This window comes from Leptonychotes weddellii, chromosome 8, assembly GCF_054177405.1.
Source record: "Leptonychotes weddellii isolate Sample4059 chromosome 8, ASM5417740v2, whole genome shotgun sequence".
NCBI lineage: Eukaryota > Metazoa > Chordata > Mammalia > Carnivora > Phocidae > Leptonychotes > Leptonychotes weddellii.
In genome coordinates, this window is record NC_138376.1 from 111,585,167 (window position 1) to 111,605,995 (window position 20,829).

General features: G+C 36.1%; 1 protein-coding gene across 1 annotated transcript in view; it reads left to right on the forward strand.

Moving 5' to 3' along the window:
• Nucleotides 1-20,829, forward strand: part of UTRN (utrophin) — a 467,571-nt gene that overhangs the window by 202,662 nt on the left and 244,080 nt on the right. Inside the window, exons 40-45 of the mRNA XM_081829379.1 lie at nt 4,617-4,805; nt 5,683-5,855; nt 13,150-13,300; nt 14,714-14,889; nt 18,708-18,843; nt 20,188-20,337. Coding sequence (XP_081685505.1) covers nt 4,617-4,805; nt 5,683-5,855; nt 13,150-13,300; nt 14,714-14,889; nt 18,708-18,843; nt 20,188-20,337 — 975 coding nt within the window. The remainder of the gene's footprint in view (nt 1-4,616; nt 4,806-5,682; nt 5,856-13,149; nt 13,301-14,713; nt 14,890-18,707; nt 18,844-20,187; nt 20,338-20,829) is intronic.

The window sequence follows — 20,829 nt, forward strand, 5'->3', positions numbered from 1 at the left end:
CAACCACCCCAGAAAAATATACACTATCCAAATCAGAAGAGACCTGAAACCAGGGGAAAAGAAAGGGAAAGAAAGAAAAAAGAAAAAAAAAAAAAAGAATATGATCAAATATGATCAGGCTGGTGCATAGATCAGTGCCACACACTAGATTTTGGGTGTATTTTGGTCTGTTAGAAGAAAGTGCCTCCCAAAATTTTAAAGAAAGAAAAACTTATGTATGTACAAAAATGAGGGTAAATACGATGAAGGGATGGAAAATGACTGTAAAGATGAAAATTATAAAAGATTTTATAAAAGGAATTGATAAGAAGTTGGTTGAAAAAAGAAAGAAGAGGAATTAAAAAAAAGGGAGAGAATGTGATCAGGCAGGAGACTAGAACAAAGCCATACACTAGAGATTTAGGGTATATTTTGGTCTGTTAGAAGAAACTGTATTCCAAAATTTTAAAGAGAGAACAACATGTATATATATATACCAAAGATAAGGTTAAGGTTAACTACTATGAAGGGATAGAATATGACTCTAAAAATGAAAAATGAAGATTTTTTTTAAAAAAGGGATTGATAAGATGTTGGTTGAAAAAGGGAAGAAGATGGGGTGCCTGGGTGGCTCAGTCATTAAGCGTCTGCCTTCGGCTCAGGTCATGATCTCAGGGTCCTGGGATCGAGCCCCGCATCAGGCTCCCTGCTCAGCGGGAAGCCTGCTTCTCCCTCTCCCACTCCCCCTGCTTGTGTTCCCTCTCTCGCTGTGTCTCTCTGTCAAATAAATAAATAAAATCTTTAAAAAAAAAAGAAAAAGGGAAGAAGAAAAATTAAAAAAAAAAAAAGAAAAAAAGAAAATTAAAAAAATTAACTTTGAGAGACTAAAGAATCAGGGGGAAAAAAGCCATGAATTCTCTGTGCTGTTTTCCCCTAGTGCTGGCATTCTGCCATTCTCATTGATCGGTGAACTTGGTCTTGGCTGGCTGTTCTTGCGAATCTTCTGGGGGAGGGGCCTCTCGCAGTGATTCTCAGATGTCTTTGCTGGAGGTGAAATTGCCCCACCCTTGCCGGTCGGGCTAAACAATCTGCTCGGGTTTGCTCTGGGGAGCTTTTGTTCCCTGCAAGCTGTCCCTACAGCTTTGGACGACGAGATAAAAATGGTGGCCTCCCAATCTCCACCCCAGAGAAGCCGAGAATTCAGGGCCCTGCTCCTCAGTGAGCCCCCAGAGAAAAGCAGTCAGTCACTCCCATCTCCCCGGTCTCTGGCCGCACTCTGTGCTCACCCAGCCTGTGACTGAGCGTTTCTATCTCTGGCACCTGACCCCGTGTGGAGTCTCCAAACCCAGCAGATCCCTGCAGTGTGCTCCCATGCCGCTCCTCTGGGGGGGAAGGGGAGTCTCCCCAGATCTGCCAATTGTTGGGTCCCTGCTAGAAGAGCAGTGGCCCGACTATGCCGCGCATCAGTTTATGGCAACCCCAAGCTGAGAGCCTGCTCCTCGGCTCTGTCTCTGCAGCCGGCTTCGCTGCTCTGACACCTGGGAGCTCTGCTGCACTCAGGCACCCCAGGTCTTTCTGTGATCCCCAGGGTCCTGAGACCACACTGTCCCCGTGAGGGTTCTACCCCCTGCTTAGCCACTGGAGTGACATCTCTCATTGGAGCAGACTTTTTTTTTTTTTAAAGATTTTTATTTATTTATTTGTCAGAGAGAGAGAGAGAGCACAAGCAGGGGGAGCAGCAGAGGGAGAGGGAGAAGCAGGCTCCTCACTGAACAAGGAGCCCGATGCGGGACTCGATCCCAGGACCCTGGGATCATGACCTGAGCCGAAGGCAGACGCTTAATGACTGAGCCACCCAGGCGTCCCTGGAGCAGACTTCCAAAAGTTCCGATTTTGTGCACCACTGCTCTGTCACTTGCTGGTAGCGGCTGACGGAGGCCCCCTCCTCCGCCGTCTGTCCTCCTGAGTATCGCCTTGGCTTCACTTCTCTGCACGTCCTACCTTCCAGAAAATGGTTGCTTTTCTGTTCAGAGAATTGCTGCTATTCTTTTCTTTGATCTCCTGTTGAGTTCGTAGGTGTTCAGAATGGTTTGATCCCTCTCTAGCTGAATTCCTGGGACCAGATGAAATTTAGGTCTCCTACTCCTCCGCCATCTTGCTCCTCCCTCTCATTGTTACTTTTTTAAAGTATCTTACTTTCCTAGAACTTTATCTTTGGGTCCCAAATCATAACTCATTACTGGTCCAAAATGGAAATAATTTTTGGACTTTTAACAAATACATAAATTTGTTTTTTAAGAGTATTAACATACACTACAACAGGCACATTTCATTTTGGATTCACTAGCATTAGTTAGTGTAATTGTTTTAAAATGCTTGAAAAGGTTTTGTCCTTATCTCATTAGCCCATATCCTTTAGACTTTCAGTTTTTAAAACTGTTTCTTATCTGTGACACTAGAATCTCTTGGGGAACTTAAAAAAAAAATCTAACCCCCAAACCAGTTAAATCAAAATCTCTTAGGTTGGGCTTATCTGTGAACTCTCTTTAAACAGACAAACAAACTTTCTAAGTAATTCTAATGTTCAATCAGAATTGAGAACCACCAGTTTATAGGATTCATTTTCTTACTTGAAATGTGTGTTAAATGACCTTTTCTCATTTGTTTATGAGGGTATGTATTACTATTTTTAAAATATGTGTGAGCGCTTTCTAAAATAAAGATATTAGTCTTATGTCATATTTGCAATAAAAGTATTATCTTGTTGATTTTCATGTTCCATTTATTTTATCTTTAACATATAACCATTTAAAATATTTGTTTAGCCCTACATGACTATGTTTTTTTTTTTTTTTTTTCCCAGCCTACTTGGGCTCTGAAAAGTCCTTATTTTCCACAGAGATGATGAATATTCAGTTCTATTTAGTTCTGGTTTTTCCCTATGGTTTGATAAAAACAAAACTTAGGAACTTCTTATAATGTGTTCATATAAAATTAACTTTTTAATCTATTTATCTGGAATTTAGTTGTGTATGACGTGAGCAACATCATGTAACACTGTTGAATGTTAGCATTAGCTTGCAGTAAATTTACATTTCTGTGTCCTAGCGGAATTCTTTAAAAATAAAATTATCCAGAAGTAAAGTCTGGGTCAGATCTTGAGGACTTTTTTTTTTTCCTTCTCCTAGGACATTTTGATTGATCACTCTCTTGGGATAAAATCTATTTTTGGAATACAGAAAGCACATGTTTAAATTTTGAACTGCCTTGCTGCTTTTGCAAGAGTATGAAGGCTCAGGAAATCCTAGGTTATCTTTATAGTCTGAACAGAAAACGGTAGTCTTTAATGAATGTGATTTTTTTTTTCACTTGGAACTTCCTATTTACAATACCTACAGACTTTCCTATTCTTTTATATTTGCTTAAAAATATAATTTGCCTTCTTGGACATATGGGTAAATATCTAGAAATGCTTTCTGACTAAAATTTGAATGCATGGCATCAGGATAATAAAATTAATATTGGTATCAAGTATAAATAATCCTGTGGATAAAATCAGGAAATCTGGCTTGCTTCTATCCTGCTATCCAGGACTGTCCAGCAATTGGTGAACGCATTTTATCACATTCTAAGAGGCAAATAAATGCAAACCTCTAGATTCAACACTATGTTGTTGACTCACTGGTTTTAGTCTTGATTCTTGGTTTCATTTAGGAATTGTAACCATAACCACTTTCAGGACAGTACCGTATTTATGATCATTTTCACTGCCATCTTTGAATTTGCAAAGGAATATACTTTTTTCGAAGTTTAATAGAGAAAAATAGTGAAAGCATCAGGGAAGCTACTTTAATTCATCAGAAGATGCACTTTGCTGTTTGCAAGTTGTAGATGGCGCTTAATAAACTGTAGACATTTGGAGTCAAGGACGTGAACATGAACTGCAAGGCTGGTAGCTAATCCTAGAGAACACTTTTTGGTTGAGAAAGCTCTGATTAGAGAATATATTGATAACTAGTCCACCTGGCTTAGTATCTGTCTGAATTGATTGTCTTATATAGGAGTCATGTTCTGTAATATTGTCCGCAAAGGTGAAGATTATATACAGCACGACCTGGATATTATTTTAATCAAAACCACTGTTGCATTTCTTAGGTTACGAATACTTGTTTCACTTATTTATGTTCTCAACAGTGAGGTCCAGAAGTGTTTAATCTAATTGTGATTACAAAATGGGTAAAATGATAATGGTATTAAAACGTTTTATTTCATATGGAACTTTATGATTTGTGGCATATTCTCATTTCCCCAACAGCTCAGGGAAGGAGTTGTTACATTTTCTTGTTTGCTAAATGAGTTTAGGTGGCACATGCTGTAAAGAAAAACCTGTCAAGCTGTCACTTACTTATACTGTTTAACCACAGGCTACAGAAGAAAATCAGTATAGAAATTGTGAAGGGTTTCTTCAGCAATACAGGGCAAAAATATAAAAACAACAACAACAAACACAACTCAGTTTTTTTATTTGGATTCATGGTATTGAATTGCTCCACAAAATACTATTGTGTTTTTTTTCTATTTGCTTCTATTCATTGTGGGGATATTTTAAGAGATGTGTCTTATTATTATTTTTACAGGCAGTCCCTAATCAGCAGAGAACAGGTCAGCTTGCTCCTGGAACTCGATCACCACCTCTCCCCACAGATTATCTAGTTGAGATTAACAAAGTTTTACTTGCCATGGATGATGCTGAATTATCACTTAATGCTCCTGAGCTAAGCACTGTTGTCTATGAAGACTTCTCTTTTCAGGAAGACTCTCTGAAGGTAGATCTCCAGGCATGATTCAAAGCCACAGTTAATGCAGAAATAAAGCAAGGAATCTGTCCTTGTGCCTTTGTAGATGGTCTATAATTTTTAAAATTTGTGCCAAGGAATTAATAATGTGTACGAATAATAAACTTTCCCCATTTCATCAAGGAAATAGTATCAAATTTTTAATTTTTTAAGAGTAGGCATGGATTTTTAAATATGCACAGTTATTAATTCTTGGCAACATCAAAATCTTCTTTAATCAAACACAGGCACGATCCATATTCCTTTCTTAAAAACTTGATTGTCAGTGTGATGTAAAATATTAGCATTTATGTTGTCATCTATAACGAGTTAAGATGGTCAGTGTTTGGGGTATGGAATAGCATGTTGCTTAAACATTAATAGAGATCTGGAAGTTTTTAGTTATTCACAAGACTATTAAATACCATCAAGGCTTTTTCATATAATTTGATTGCACTTAAGTATAAAATTTCAATAAACTTGCTATAGATTTTATATGTTTGCTAGCTCATTTCTGTCATTTAAATTAGCATTATTACATATTTGAAAATATAAATCATTCCAGCTTCAAACACTTCATTACCTTTACAGAATACTAGTGAGGCTTTTTGTATGTTCTGTACAAATACTGCTTCGAACAACTGTGAGGATTTTCTTTTCTGCCGTTAGGACGTTAGGTAGCATTTCTCACACTTTGGCCAATACACGATATTATTTTTTTTTAAGTTTTCAGTTTTGAGGAGCAACAATTATTATGTCTCATTATATTTAAGATAAATGTTATGCAAGATAAAATTTTGGTCTTCTGTGATTTCATTCTTCTTATCTCTTTGCTGGATTGTGTTAATGTGTGACAATACATTTGTAGAATATCAAAGATCAACTGGACAAACTCGGGGAGCAGATTGCAGTCATTCATGAAAAACAACCAGATGTTATCCTTGAAGCTTCTGGACCTGAAGCCATTCAAATCCGGGATACACTAACTCAGTTGAATGCAAAATGGGACAGAATTAATAGAATGTACAATGATCGTAAAGGGTATGTGTAAATTAAATTAATACTTTTCTTAAAAAGGCCTATAAGTTCATGGGCCACAACAAAGGTCATACGTACACTAAGATTAATGAGAATAAATTTCACATCCTTGTCCTAGGCCTTGTTTAATAAATTGTGATGAGTGTGGTTCCTTCAAGAAAGAGGAATTGCATCACATATGGATGATATTTTGCAACATAATATCCTCAAGTGAGGAACAGGGATAGCTACAGATAATTTGAATCCCTGTATAATCCCAACCCCCCCCTTTTTTTTTTTTATAATTTTCTGTTTAATGTTTTTGAGCCTTCTTTCTCGATTTTGACCAGACATATTAATAAGTAGAAATAAAAACTGATAAGATTTTTGCCAGTAGCTGTGTATGTGGTAGAAAGGCAAGTAAGGTGTGAAATAGCCCAATATAAAGTACTGTGTAAGAGGAAAGTTACCAGAAAAATGTATTGGAAACATTAATGGACATACACACAAAAACTAAGCATCATTTTCTTTATCTTTGTTTGTTTTAGCTGACATTTCAAGTGAGTATACAGTCCTTGAACAGATCACTTTTAGTGGCCTTCGGGTGTATTCCTTTGTATGGATTTTTAAAATCATCTCTGTACATTTAGAGAATATTTTTTACATACATCTTTATGCATAGTTATGCCTAGTTAGACTTGATTATTAGATGATGACTAATTTGTTAAAACATATTAATTTTTTAAAATGATTTTATTTATTTATTTGAGAGAGTGAGCGAGAGAGAGAGTATGAGCAGGGGGAGGGATAGAGAGAGAGGAAGAAACAGACTTCCCAGCTGAGCAGGGAGCCAACATGGAACTGGATCCCAGGACCCTGGGATCATGACCTGAGCCAAGGGCAGACGCCTAACCGACTGAGCCACCCAGGCTCCCCTGCGTTGTTTTTTAGATTCTACATATAAGTGAAATCATATAGTGTTTGTCTTTTCTTGCCTTATTTCACTTAACATAATACCCTCTAGGTGCATCTATGTTGTTGCAAATGGCAAGATCTCATTCTTTTTTGTGGCTGAGTAATACTCTATTGTGTATATATACTACATCTTCTTTATTCATCTATTGATGGTCATATAGGTTGTTTCCATATCTTGGCTATTATAAATCATGCTGCAACAAAACATAGGGGTACATATATCTTTTTAAATTAGTGTTTTCATTTCATTTGGGTAAATATCCAGTAGTATTTCTGGATCATATAGTATTTCTGTCTTTAAGTTTTGTGGAACCTCCATACTGTTTTCCATAGTAACTGCCCCAATTTACATACCCACCAACAATGCATGAGGGTTCACTTCTCTCCACATTCTTTCCAACGCTTGTTATTTCTTGTCTTTTTGATACTAGACATTCTGACTGGTATGAGATGATATTTCATGTGGTTTTGGTTTGCATTTCCCTGATGATTAGTGATGTTGAACAACTTTTCATGTGTCTGTTGGCCATCTGGATGTCTTCTTTGCAAGAATGTCTATTCAGGTCCTCTCCATTTTAATGGGATTATTTGTTGTTTTGGATTGTGTTGTATAAGTTCTTTATATATTTTGGGTAACAACCCCTTATTGGATAAATCATTTGCAGATATTTTCTCCCATTCAGTAGTTTGCTTTTTTGTTTAGCTGATCGTTTTCTTCACTGTGCAAAAGCTTTTTATTTTGGTGTGGTTCCAGTAGTCTATTTTAGGTTTTTTTTTTGCCTTGCCTGAGGAGACATATTCATAAAAATGAATATTTATAGATACTTTGGCCTTTGTCCGAGAAATTACTGCCTGTGTTACTTTTGGGTAGTTTTAAGGTTTCAGGTCTCACATTTAAGTCTTGATTATATATTTGCTTTTACCAGGGAAAAAAAATTTTTTTTCATTATTTTCTTACTTTTCTAGTTGTGGTCTTTTCTTTCCACTTGAAGAATGGTGATGAACTCCTTTAACTTTTGTTTGTCTGGGAAACTCTGTCTCTCCTTCAATTCTGAATGACCTTGCCAGGTAGTGTATTGATTGTAGGTTTCTTCCTTTCAGCACTTAGAATATATCATGCCACTCTCTTCTCATTTGCAGAGTTTCTGTGGAAAAATCAGCTGATATCCTTGTGGGATTTCCCTTTTATGTAACGGTTTGTTTTTTCTTGCTGCTTTTAAGATTCCCCCTTTATCTTTAGTTTTTCCCATTTTAATTATGGTGTGTCTTGGTGTGGACTTCCTTGGGTTCATCTTGTTTGGCATTCTTTGTGCTTCCCGGACCTGGATGTCTGTTTCCTTCCCAATATTAGGGATGTTTTCAGCTATTATTTCTTCAAATAATTTTCTGCCTCCTTCTCTTTATCTTCTCTTTTTGGGATCCCTATAATGTGAATGTTATTACACTTGATGATGTTTTAAAGTCCTCCTAATCTATTCTCATTTTTATTATTATTTTCTTTTTGCTGTTTAGTTTGGTTGCTTTCCATTACCCTGGCTTCCAGATTGCTGATCCATTCTTCTGCATCCTCTAATTTGTTGATTCCTTCCAGTACATTTTTCATTTCAGTTATTGTATTCATTAACTCTGACTGGTTATTTTTTATATTTTCTGTCTCTTTGTTGAAGTTCTTACTGAGTTCAAATATTCTTCTCTCAAGTCTGGTGAGTATATTTATGACCATTTGCTCTCTTTAGCAGGTCTGTTGCTTATCTCAGTTTTGTTTAGCCTTCCCCCCCCGCCCCCCTATGATTTTTGTCTTGTTCTTTCATTTGGGACATATTCCTGTTTCCTTATTTTGTCTGACTCTCTGTGTTTGGTTCTGTGTGTTAGGTAGGTCAGTTATACTTCTTGGTCTCAAAAGTAGTGGATATGTGATGTCCTGTAATGCAATCCTACACTACTGCATGTGCCCTCCTGTTGTGGCTGAGCCATGATTACTATGGCACGCTGGTGGCTCAGGCTGGCCCTTAGCTCAGCTGGCTACGGTGACCTGCTTTGCCTGCTGTGGGCACACTGGGAAGGGTTTGCTCCCCTGGCTGTTGAAAGATCTGGCTGCAGCCACCTTGGGCTCATTGTTGGATGGGGCCAGCAGTTAGTTTGGCTATTTGCAGTTAGCTGCTGCAACAGCTGCAGTACAGGGAAGGGCAGGGCTTGCTCTCTGCACAGCCAGCTGAGAGGCCCAGCTGCAGGAAGTGTGGGCACTTTGATCTGTGGGGTTGTCTCCTCTACTCTCCAGGTCAGGAGTCACTTTGGAGCGATGCCTACCCAGGTGAGTTGGTTGGGTGGGGAGAGTCTGCAGGGGAATGCCAGGATGCGGCATGTGGTGCTAGCAAGGTGGATAGATGGAGAGTGTCAGAATTGGCTCCCAGAAGCATCAGGCTGTGTGTGCTGGGCAAGGCCAAGAAAAATGGCATCTGCCAGCACTTTTACCCTGGGGGAATTTCTTGCAGATCCCTGCCCCTCTGGTAGTTTTGTGCTTTTCTTGTTTGTTACTGTAGAGTTGGTGTGTGGTAGCTTTCTTCTGCACTCTGTGTGATGTCTGTGTGTGGTACAGAATTGATTTTTTTGACCTTTGTAGTATATCAACACATCAATTGTATATAATGATAACTTTTTCTTCTTTTTAAAAATCTTCCTATTTGTATATATTCACTTGGCTAATGTGGTAGAACTTAAAGAACGTTGATTAGTCATGCTGATGGCAGAAGTTCTGCCATTTTCTTGATTATAAAAATGTTATCTTTTAAAAAGGTAACATGGGAATTTTCAAAAATTTAAGCACCAACTATATTTAACTATATGTTCTTATTTTAGAAAAGTCTCATCTGTCATAACTTTCATTATTTTGTTTCCTTTGTTAACTTGATTACATTTGCTAGAGGGTTGTCTCTTTTATTTTATCCCAGCACTTGGATGCATTATGTTCTTATTCTTAATTTTTGTTTTTCTTTCCCAACTTTGGTAACCTATCCTAAATCTTTATTTTTTTTCCATCCATGTTTATCCACCTTTCACAAGTAGTAAGTGAGAACTTTTTTGTATTCTCTTTTTTCATAAAACATCAAGGCAGTGGCAAATGTTCTGCACTTTCATGGTTTCAGTTATCAGTTATAATCACATGAGGGTGAACACCAATCCATTTGTCTATACCAGGTCCCTGTGCCAATTGGCCTATAAAACTTGTCAAACTTTTTCAGGAGTAGAATTTAGTGATTCTTCACTTACATACAACATCCAGTGCTCATCACACCAGGTGTCCTCCTTAATGCCCATCACCCATTTAGACTATCCCCACACCTCCCTTCCAGCAACCCTCTGTTCTCTAAAGTTACGAGTCTGTTTTATGGTTTGCCTCTCTTTTTTTTTTTCCTTTCCCTTATGTTCATCTCTTTTGTTTCTCAAATTCCACATATAAGTGAAATCGTATGGTATTTGTCTTTCTCTCAATGACTTATTACACTATATGATGACTAACTGTAATTTAAATAAAAACTTGAAACAAACAAAAAAAGAGATAAAACTAATCTATGGGGAAAAACTTTGTTGGCCTATAGTAAAAGTAAGATAAATGCCATGAAAATATAACAGATCGGCTTTCTTTGAGAACTCCCTTATGCCTACTTTACACTGGTGCATGGTGTTAGTTTTCATATTTTTTCAAATAAGTAATTTTACAACCATCTTAGATAAATAATGGAGCCCTCTTTTCCTGGACAAATTTCTTCCCTTTCTTTGAGCCAGTTATTTCTTCCTTCTCATCTTGGATCCTTGGATCCTTATGTATCTTTTCTCCTAAGAATGCCTTTTCAGGTATTCATCCTCTGTATTTCCATTGGTGGCTTTACTGCTACGTGGACAAAGTTCAGACCTCTCATCTTGAATTTGGAAGCTTTTTAACAGTGTTCTCCAGATGGCCTAATTTCTTATACCTTGTACGTATCGCTCAAAAAAAGTTACTTTCATTCATTTCACACAATCTTGATTAAAATTTTCTTTGTTTTCTTTACCTTCCCAGTTTCTGATTCTTACTCAGAATTCCATCTTCTACAAGGAATAGTTTTCCTTCTTAATTTCATCAGTCATTCTTTTTCTATTATTTAAAAAGTTTTCAAAATTCAGTTTTAAGACTTCACCATCCACCTATCTCTGTATACTTGTCTATCCATCTGTCCATGCACCATCTATTTGACCAATATTTATTGAGTGCTGACTAATTCAAGGCACGTGCAGCTACGTGTAAGTTATAAAGGATTATAAGGCAGGGGTACTGAGTAGATATAGTCTCTGTCTCAGGGTCCAAATGTATATAGTAGAAAAGTATAGACGGGGACTTATTACATAGTGCATAGTGCTGTGATGGGAGCAATACAGGAGACCATGCTAGACACCTTGAAGGATTTGGGAAGTCTTCTTGGAGGTTACCCAGGTGAAGGACTAGAGGGAATACAACATTGCATAAAGTCATAGATAAGAGAGAGGGAGTGCAGGGCAGTTGAGGAAATAGAAATAGTCCAGCAGAGTTAGAACTCATAGCAGAGAGATGAAACCAGAAAGATCTGAAGGGACTATATCAGAAGGACCTTGTTTATCAAGTTAAGTACTGTTGATACAGAGGCAATCTTCATTACCTTTCATGAAACTATGCATGGGGATAGGAGCACCGACCCTCTCCCCTGCAATGTAGTTGAAAATTTGTGTATAACACTTGGCTCTCCCAAAACTTAACTACTAATGCTTACTGCTGACTAGAGCCTAACTGATAACACAGCTTATTAACACGTATTTTGTATGTTATATATATGATATACTGTATTCATACAAGAAAATAAGCTAGAGAAAAGAAAATGTTATTAAGAAAGTCATAAGGAAAAAAAAAGTCATAGGGAAGAGGAAATGTATTTGCAGTATTTATCAGAAAAATCCATGCATAAATATAGGGAGACTTTAAAGTATTTTAACAAAGGAATGACAGTTTGTTGATTGTAGGATACGTTGGTAGAGGACAAGACTAAGAGCAAGGACGACCCATCTATGCTGGTTGCATAACGATAACTTGATTAGGATAGTGGCTATGGAAGTGGAGACTAAGGGAAAATTTGAGAATTAAATAGTTGAGTCGGTAAAATGTGGTGATTCATGGGATGTTGGAGTAAGGAAGAGGGAAGAGTAAAAACTGAGCCCTAAGTCTTTGGCTTGAGGACCTAGGTAGGTGGTGGTACCATTGCCAGAGACAGGTACTTGGATGGTGAGATGAGTTTGTGTGGAAGATGGCAAGGCCAGTTGAAATATTAGAGATAGCAAACTCATATGTTTATAGTAGGCTGGGACTTTGAGTCTGATTCTCTGGAAATCCACAGCCCTGTGCTATACTGTGCTGCCTCCCATACGAGCTAGCAGGGTTAGAGAGGAGGTGATGGCTTTGTGAGTCCTACCTGAACATGCATCTGCCCCCCCTTTTTTTACTCTTTCCTGTTTAATCCATAGCTATGCTGCTTAGATTTATTTGAAATTTATGTTCTGTTACAATGATACTGATCTTTACTAAATGTAATGTTCATATTCTCAAGGTCTTCAGATCTTTTAGGCAGCCTTTTTAGCAACATTTTCTATTGCAACATCGGGAGAGTTAGAATTTATGTTTCTTATTTAGTTATTGCATAGTTTCATGAAAGGTAATGAAGATTGCCTCTGTATCTTCTCTTAGTATTTTGTTTGAAGTGCTTTTACTTTTGTCATGCCCAGTAGAATGTTATTGTCATGTTGGGGGACTAGGGCTTCAACATAGGAATTTGGGGGGGCACAATGCAGTCCATAACACAGAGATAATGGAGTGCAAGGAAATTTTGAAGTATTTTGGCCTTTGGGTTTTGTTCTAGCTGGGAATGAAGTGTTCTGGAAGTAAAACACCCCTTTTTCCCCCCCTAAGAAAATAGGGTAATTAATCATATTTTACTTATTTACCGTGTTAAGTGTTTAAAGTTGGGTAGGTTAACGTGGCTGCAGCTAATCAATCTTGATTTTCCAAGCTGGAGCAGGCTGTCTTTTCAGGTAAAAAGCTGCCTAGTGTGTTGCACGCCATGTTAAGATAGAGAGGGGCAGGATTGCCCTTGGTATGATGCCTGTTTCTCTAAGAGGAATCATGAACTGTAATCTATGAAAACTGGTCTTACAGAGCAGTGAGCTGTGAATTCACTTGTTTCGGGGCTTTCAGTTTAAATGAGGTTTGAATTTCCTTTTTAGAAAAATTGCTTCTAGATGGTCCTGGATATTTTGGAAACCTATTTTGTTTCTTGTCCTCTAGTCATTTTGATAGGGCTATGGAAGAATGGAGACAGTTCCATTGTGACCTTAATGACCTCACACAGTGGATAACAGAGGCTGAAGAGTTACTGGCTGAAACCTTGGCTCCTGATGGTGGCCTGGACTTGGAGAAAGCCGGGATGCACCAGCAGGTGAGTGCTTTCTGTCAGAGGATAGGGCGCCGCTCAAAGGGTGGCATATTTCTTTAGTATGTGGCATTGAAGACTGATTTTGAAAGTAAGGGCTAAATATGTTAACTTTTCAGGAGTACGTGGATAACCTGTAATTTTTGTTCCACTTCTGCTTTCCAAGTTCAGAAGTTTAAGAAACACTGGTATTTACAGTTTTTAACCAGGACTTTAGAAATTTACATTAAAAATGCTCTTTAGTGGTTAATGTAGAAAAAAAAATTTATTTTTAAGATTTTATGTTCAGAATAACATTTGTTAAATTTTGTGTGCAAGACTTTATTAAGGACAGAAAGATATTTGTATACCTCACCTGTTTTCTGTACTTAAACACTAGGCATCTTATTTTTCTTTGTATAATTGATAATTCTCATATAAGTAAATTATTCTTGAGCTGTGTCAGGGCCACTGCTCATGTGAGTCTAATATAGTCTTGGGGAAATACAACACAATAGCTAAATCAGTTCTGTTGATATTGGGTCATTAAAAATAATGGTCAAAAAGCAAGCAAAATTTCAATTTACCACTGTTAAAAGTATTTTTTATTATATCTTTAAAATATACTTTATGTAGAAAGCTGATGAGTTAGAAAATGCTTATATTTTTTTATGAACATGTTAATTTTCATGAATTTTATTTTTATTTTTATTTTTATTTTTTCAAAGATTTTATTTATTTATTTGACAGAGAGAGACACAGCGAGAGAGGGAACACAAGTAGGGGGAGTGGGAGAGGGAGAAGCAGGCTTCCAGCGGAGCAGGGAGCCCGATGTAGGGCTCGATCCCAGGACCCTGGGATCATTACATGAGCCGAAGGCAGACGCTTAATGACTGAGCCACCCAGGCGCCCCATGAATTTTATTTTTAGAGTTATAGATAAGTGCTTGAATTTGACTTTAAAATATCCCTTTTTAGTTTGTTGCTTAAAAATTTACAGACTCATGAAGCAGTGTCTCAATAAAATACACACAGGTTTACTTACATACGGTGGGACATAGGGGTATGTGGGGTGTATACATATATATGTTTTTAGAAATGCTTTCAAGCACATGTTTGGAAGAAGAGAAACAGTCCACTTTAGTCAAACATAATCGATGCTTAGGATTCAGCATAAAGAGCTGTTATTTATGTTATTAGGCTGTCCTCTTCCAGTGTATTTTGCCTGATGGCATTCATGTGAATGGGTTAGATTTCAAAATAGATTTCAGTTAGTGTGTTCATTGAGATGTAGGTAAAGTGTTCAAAATGCCTTTTTCATGAACATAAAATGTTCTTCCAGGACTGTGTTTCTCTAACACTTAGACTGACACCATAGTACCTTTGTGGATCGTTGCATAGTTTAGTAATGGAGTTCACTTTGAGATGTACTCTGTTACAGGAACTCGAAGAGGGCATCAGCAGCCACCAGCCCAGTTTTGCAGCCCTGAACAGAACCGGGGATGGGATTGTACAGAAACTCTCCCCCATGGATGGAAGCTTCTTGAGAGACAAGCTGGCAGGTTTAAACCAGCGCTGGAGTGCGATCTTTGCAGAAGTGAAGGACCGGCGGCCAAGGTGATTTAGCTGTGATAACTCGAGGGCACGGGGTAAAGAGATTTTGGCAGAGCCTTTTAAGATGCAATTAGATGAGTTCAAAATTCTCCGATTGTCTGATAGGAGTTGTACTGACATTTAAGACCTCCACTGCGATGTTCTATATTTTTAGAACGTTGTCTCTTACTGTATTTTTAGGCTATCTGTAAAGTCTCACTTTTCTACTCAGATGTCCTACAATGTGAAAGATATCTTTCTTTATTCCTCTCGTTTCTCACGTTTTATTATGATATGGTGACTTTGTGGCAGGAATTTGAAGTAGGTGGGGAACAGTCTGGACTTGCGGTCTGAAGATCTGGGTTCAGGGTCAGACTTCTCACTCACTCATTTCCTGACTGGGTCTTGGAGTCTTCCTCTGAAATCCCTCTTACTTGGTTGTTCTTAATGTCAAAGGGTGTGTTACATCCATATATGCCAGTGCTTTGTAAATAATACAATTCCTCATCTATGTAATATAATAAATATGATGAATTATTGTTTGCTTTTATGTCAGATTCTGTTAAAATGCCCAGATTTTATTAGGTGTCTTCTGGTTGCAAACATGTTTGATTACCAGTGAATATAATACTCAGCATTACAAATTATTTTGTATATTACCTTAAAATTATTTGAAGTTATTTTTGAGACAGTCAAGATTTAATGGTTGATTTCTACTTTGCATGACACATTTTACTTCATTAACGATCTTCTTTTTAGGTTAATGGTAGTTTGGGTTGAAAAGTCTCCCATTTTTTTCCTGCTAATTTTAACTCTGTAGATGCTGTATTGATACAGTGATAAGCTATTGTTTGTTATAAAGACCAAATTAATATTTTATCAAGTCCAGTTTTACAGTGTAAAATATAACATAAAATATGGAACTATGAATATTTGGCCTATGGCGGCTTTTTATAAAATCACATCATCTGTTGTTTTGTGTGTTTTCGTAAGAGGCAAATAATGGTTTGTGCATTTGGGTTGAGAGATTGCCTGTGGCTAGCGACCGTGTTTGGCACCTGGCACACATTGTTTCATTTTATCCTCTCAACTGCTCTAGGGGGGCTTAGACCCATTGTACAGCTTTTGAAACTGAGGCTCAGAGGGGAGAGCTTAAGTAGCTTGTCCAAGTCTCACAGAAAGTTAGTGATGGCATGAACTTAGGCTCTTAAATACTGTGCTTGAACAAATTCTGCAAGACCACAGAGCTCTCCGGCCAAGTTTCCTCCTCTGTAAATAAGAACTGTGATAACTTCTCAGAGGTGTTATGAGGATTAAATGAGACAGTGTTGGTAAAAAGGGTATTCCCAGACTGTTCATAGTAAACACTCAAAATATCTAGTTCTTACAATAGCAAGTTAAACTAAAACTTATTCTCTAAGCATGTTATTGCTGAATTTTGCCAATGATCGATTGATTTGATCAATATTTATTGAGTTTTGTGTTTAGCCTTAGGGGTGTAAATATGACTTAGGAACTCGGAGACTAAGATGAAGAAAATGTTTAGAGGGACGAAGGATACTGTGTGATTAAAGAGCTCATCATTAGGAAGATACAATGTCATCACAAAGGCAGGGATGATGGGATGGAATTTAGGCATCCCAGGGGAGGGATCCTGAAGCTGAGTTTTGAAGCGCTTGTAACAATTTCCCGTAAGTTCACCCTAGCGAGGACCTTCTAGGGAAAAGACTAGAACAGGCAAAGGTGAGAGGCATGAAGTAGCATGGCCAGGTGAGAGATCTGCAAAGTTACATGGTAAGGAGGGTTCAGGGGACCAGGGGTGCAATTGGAAGCTGAGGTCCCATAGGGTTTTATGTGCCATGCTAATGAGTTTGCATGGAGAGTCTTTATAGCTTGAAAATCATCTAGCTCCCAGGTCTTCTTAAGGAAAAAGATGTGCCTGCTGGCATGGTATTAGCAATAATAGCAGAAATTCTCCTGAAGATTTTCAAATGGATCTCAATGTGGTCGTTATTGCTCCCGGAACTAATAAGGTGAAGCTAATACATATTTTACTCATCTTGGGGGTGAGATAAGAATAGTGAATCTCTTCTTCAACATTTTGTATTTTAACTAAAGCAATATTTATTTTCATAAATTTATGTTTAACTTCATTTCAGGTTATAACTTATCTTAAATTGGGGCCACCTTGCAATTTTAAGAGCTTGTATGTGTACTCTTACCAGAGTCGTTAAGGAGTAGCACACAGTTTAATTTGTTTTTATATTGAGTGCCTGTAGTTAAATATTTGCACAGTTCATCAACTTATGCCATTATTCCTTAATGAGCAATTGTTATCTCCTGTTTGAACATAAATTTATAACTTGTTTTTACTCTTAGTGATAACATTTAAAATGTGGATTATATTTAGCTAGTTTGAGGATGAAAACTTTGTGTGACTCAAATATGTCTCTTGAAATTACTTTGATGTTAGTTTCTTTCATAGATATATTTTCAAAATATTGTTAGTCATGATTATGCAACATTGGGAATATAAGTTCCAACTCTTTTTTAAATACAAGTTTTCTAATAGTATTTGGGTGCTTACAAAGTTGTTACTTAAGTTAACGAATCTTCGACATAGAGGGTAAATTACCTGTCTTAGTATTGTCAGTCTTTAACAATTAGTACCATTGCTTGATTGATTGAGTTTAATCTTGAAGCAGTGTTCTCTCCTGATGGATACTTAAAAATGTAAACTTGTGATTTTGTAGTGATTTTCATTCATTTTTAACATCAAAATACTCTCCTTCAAGTATTACTGTGTTAAATACACAAATATTTCTTTAGCATTTCATTATAGTTATATATTGTATCATATGTTAGGTTTTTTGTGATTAAAAAGCCATAGCCATAAAAAATGTAAATTTTTATTCAGGATGACACAATGCAATTCATTAAAAAATTGCATTCCATTTTTAAGCTAGCAGCTAATAACTACAACTATAAAAATAATGATACCACCACCAAGCTGTAAATAGCTTTCAAACCCTCTCTGAAAAATACATAATCTTACTCATCATGAGTTCTAGTCATATTCTCATCTTCTGACAGATGGTTTATATACTTATGAATGTTATTCTTATAACATTTAAAAGATCTAATTAAGGCAGTTCCTTTTTTATATTCATATGACTATTTGTTTCCTTATATCCTTTAAAACTTGTTTTTTCTAGATCTCCTTTTATAACTTGGTGCTATATTCAAATACAATACTTATTTTAACGAGCTAACCAAATTTTCATTTTTTTCTTAGTCTTTCCTAATACTTGTAAAAATTTTCCATTCTCAGTATCTTGCCTTGTTCTTACTCTTTCTTTCCTATGAATAAAGTAGAGTAATAGTTGCTACTTAATGTGAATAATATGTCATATAATGATGACTTTTTATCTCCATCCACTACTCAAAGAGAATTATGTGTTTTTCCTTATTTTTTGAGGCAAAGACATTTTTCTTTCTTTTTTTTTAACTTCCATTATGTTGTACAATGGTCTCTAGCTTTAAAAATATCTGTTGTATTAAATTTCTGCAGAATTTTTCTTGATGAGAGAAGATAATGTATATAGTTTCAATATTTTTGAATTTAATGAAGGTAGAATTTTTATTCTCATATTATCAAGAAATCTTTGGTATTGCAGAATGTATACACTAGTATTAACACTCATTTAAAAATATATATTAAAATAATTATTAGGAATTTTTGTGTGTGTGGTGTATTTAGTCGGGATATCCAAAGCAAATATATAATGTTCTGCCTAATTGGATAATTTCTGTCAGTGTTTTTCAATAATATATTCTTTTAGGCTTAAAGGAGAAAGTAAGCAGGTGATGGAATATAGAAAAAGACTAGATGACATTATCTGTTGGTTAACAAAGGCCGAGAATGCTTTGCAAAAGAGATCAACCACTGAGCTGGAAGAAAACCTGCAAGAATTAACAGTAAGTGGTTTTTTTGTCTCTGTATTTGCCAATGCTTTTTGGTGCATGAACATTTACACTAAAAATTAAATACTACATGACTGAAGAAGAAAAGGGGAAGAAACTTTGTACTCTGTGGTAAATGTGGTAAACTTTCAAGAGGATTTTTTTTTTTTTTTAAGAGCAGCTATAATTTTGTTCTTGCGGAGGTAAGGTTTCACTCATAGAGAAGTGGTAAATCATATGGTCTCAAGTATTAGACCGAAGATTTTTAGGCTATTTTAAACAGACTTCATCATTTTAGAATATAGTAGTACTGTGAAGTATAGTTCTTTGCTTTTAGATTTAGAAGATAATTACTGATTACTAGATATAAAATTGAGTTTTACAAGAAAACTCTGACTTGAGAGTCACTCACCTCAGCTTACTTCAGGCTTAGCATCACACTTTTACTAATCAAATTTCCTTTGTTGATCCACAACCAACAAGAATTGTCTATAGTTGTATATGTATACAATATGTAAAAATACATAACAATGAGTATATGTAAATATATCCAAATATCCATACATTTTTTATATCTATAAATTTTATATTTTTGTGTCAAGAATTAAAACACTTGTTGCAGAACAGTAAGATTAATGTGCTCATATTTTTACTAAAAAAAAAGGAATTGTGTGTGAGTGTTGATACACACATGCATGCATCAAAGTATGCCTAAAAGGATACCCGCTAATTTGATAAAAGATTTTAAGGAGTACGATTAAGGCATTTTGGGAAAGAAACGCTTAATAATGATGAAAAAATATGTGGCAAACAATTACTAAGTTTTCTTTTCAAAATGTGACAAATACTTAACAAACTTCTTCCTGTTTTATCTAAAAATTTCAATAGTTTTCTTGGAACATCCCATTTTGTAAACAATTTGGGGCAGTCACAAAGAGTGGGACAGTATATTAGGATAGGTAGGTAGAGATGAGGTAGAGATGGATGCCTAAAGTGTTCCTGTTGTTTCTTTCTTTTGCCTTTGATTAGAATAGACATTATTTTCATTATCTAAGAACAGTATGTTAAAGTATCAATGTAAATATGATATAATATGACCCTGTTAAGAGATGGGGGTCAGGGGAGGGACCGGAGCGCAAGTTCATACAAATACGCACTGCAAGTATGTGTTCATTCCCATATCAGTTAGAGTTTGTTAACATAAGTTCAGGCTTCTTATAAGTTTATTTTCCAAGAAAAGTTAAAAACATTAGAAGTCCACATTCATAAGAATATTTCCCAGAGAGATTTCTGATACAGTTCTTGAACTTTTCCCAGTATGACAACTTTCTAACTGCAACTCTATTCTGACTCTTTTAGGACTTAACCCAGGAGATAGACGTACAAGCTGAAAAACTCAAATGGTTGAATAGGAATGAATTGGAAATGCTTTCAGATAAAAGTCTGAGTTTACATGAAAGAGAAAAAATTTCAGAAAGCTTAAGAACTGTAAATTCGACATGGAATAAGGTGTGCATTATTAATTACTGTGATGACTTTCTCATGGTTATTGATTTTGTTGTCAAAGGAGTGAGATCGTGTAACTGTTTTGTTTTCAAGTATACCCAAATTTGGGCACATTTTATTAATGCTTACTAACGTTTGTAATTATTATTTTTTTCATCTGTCATGGACAGAAACCTATATCCTCAGAATACTTTTTATTTTATGTGGGATATTTTGTCTGGGGATCTATATGTTTTATGCTACATTATGTAATGAATATATATTAGAATTAGCCAATACAATACCATATAAAATCATAAAATTGTAAATTAAGAGCATTAAAATAATGCTCTGATGTTGCACATGACTTCTCACATATGTAGGTTTATTTTAATGATTTTATTCATTTAATTATTTTTATTTATTTTTAATGATTTATTCATTTATTCATATGTTTACTAGGTTCCAGGTGGAATGTAATAACATGTGGTACAAATGACTAAGATGAGGTCCTTT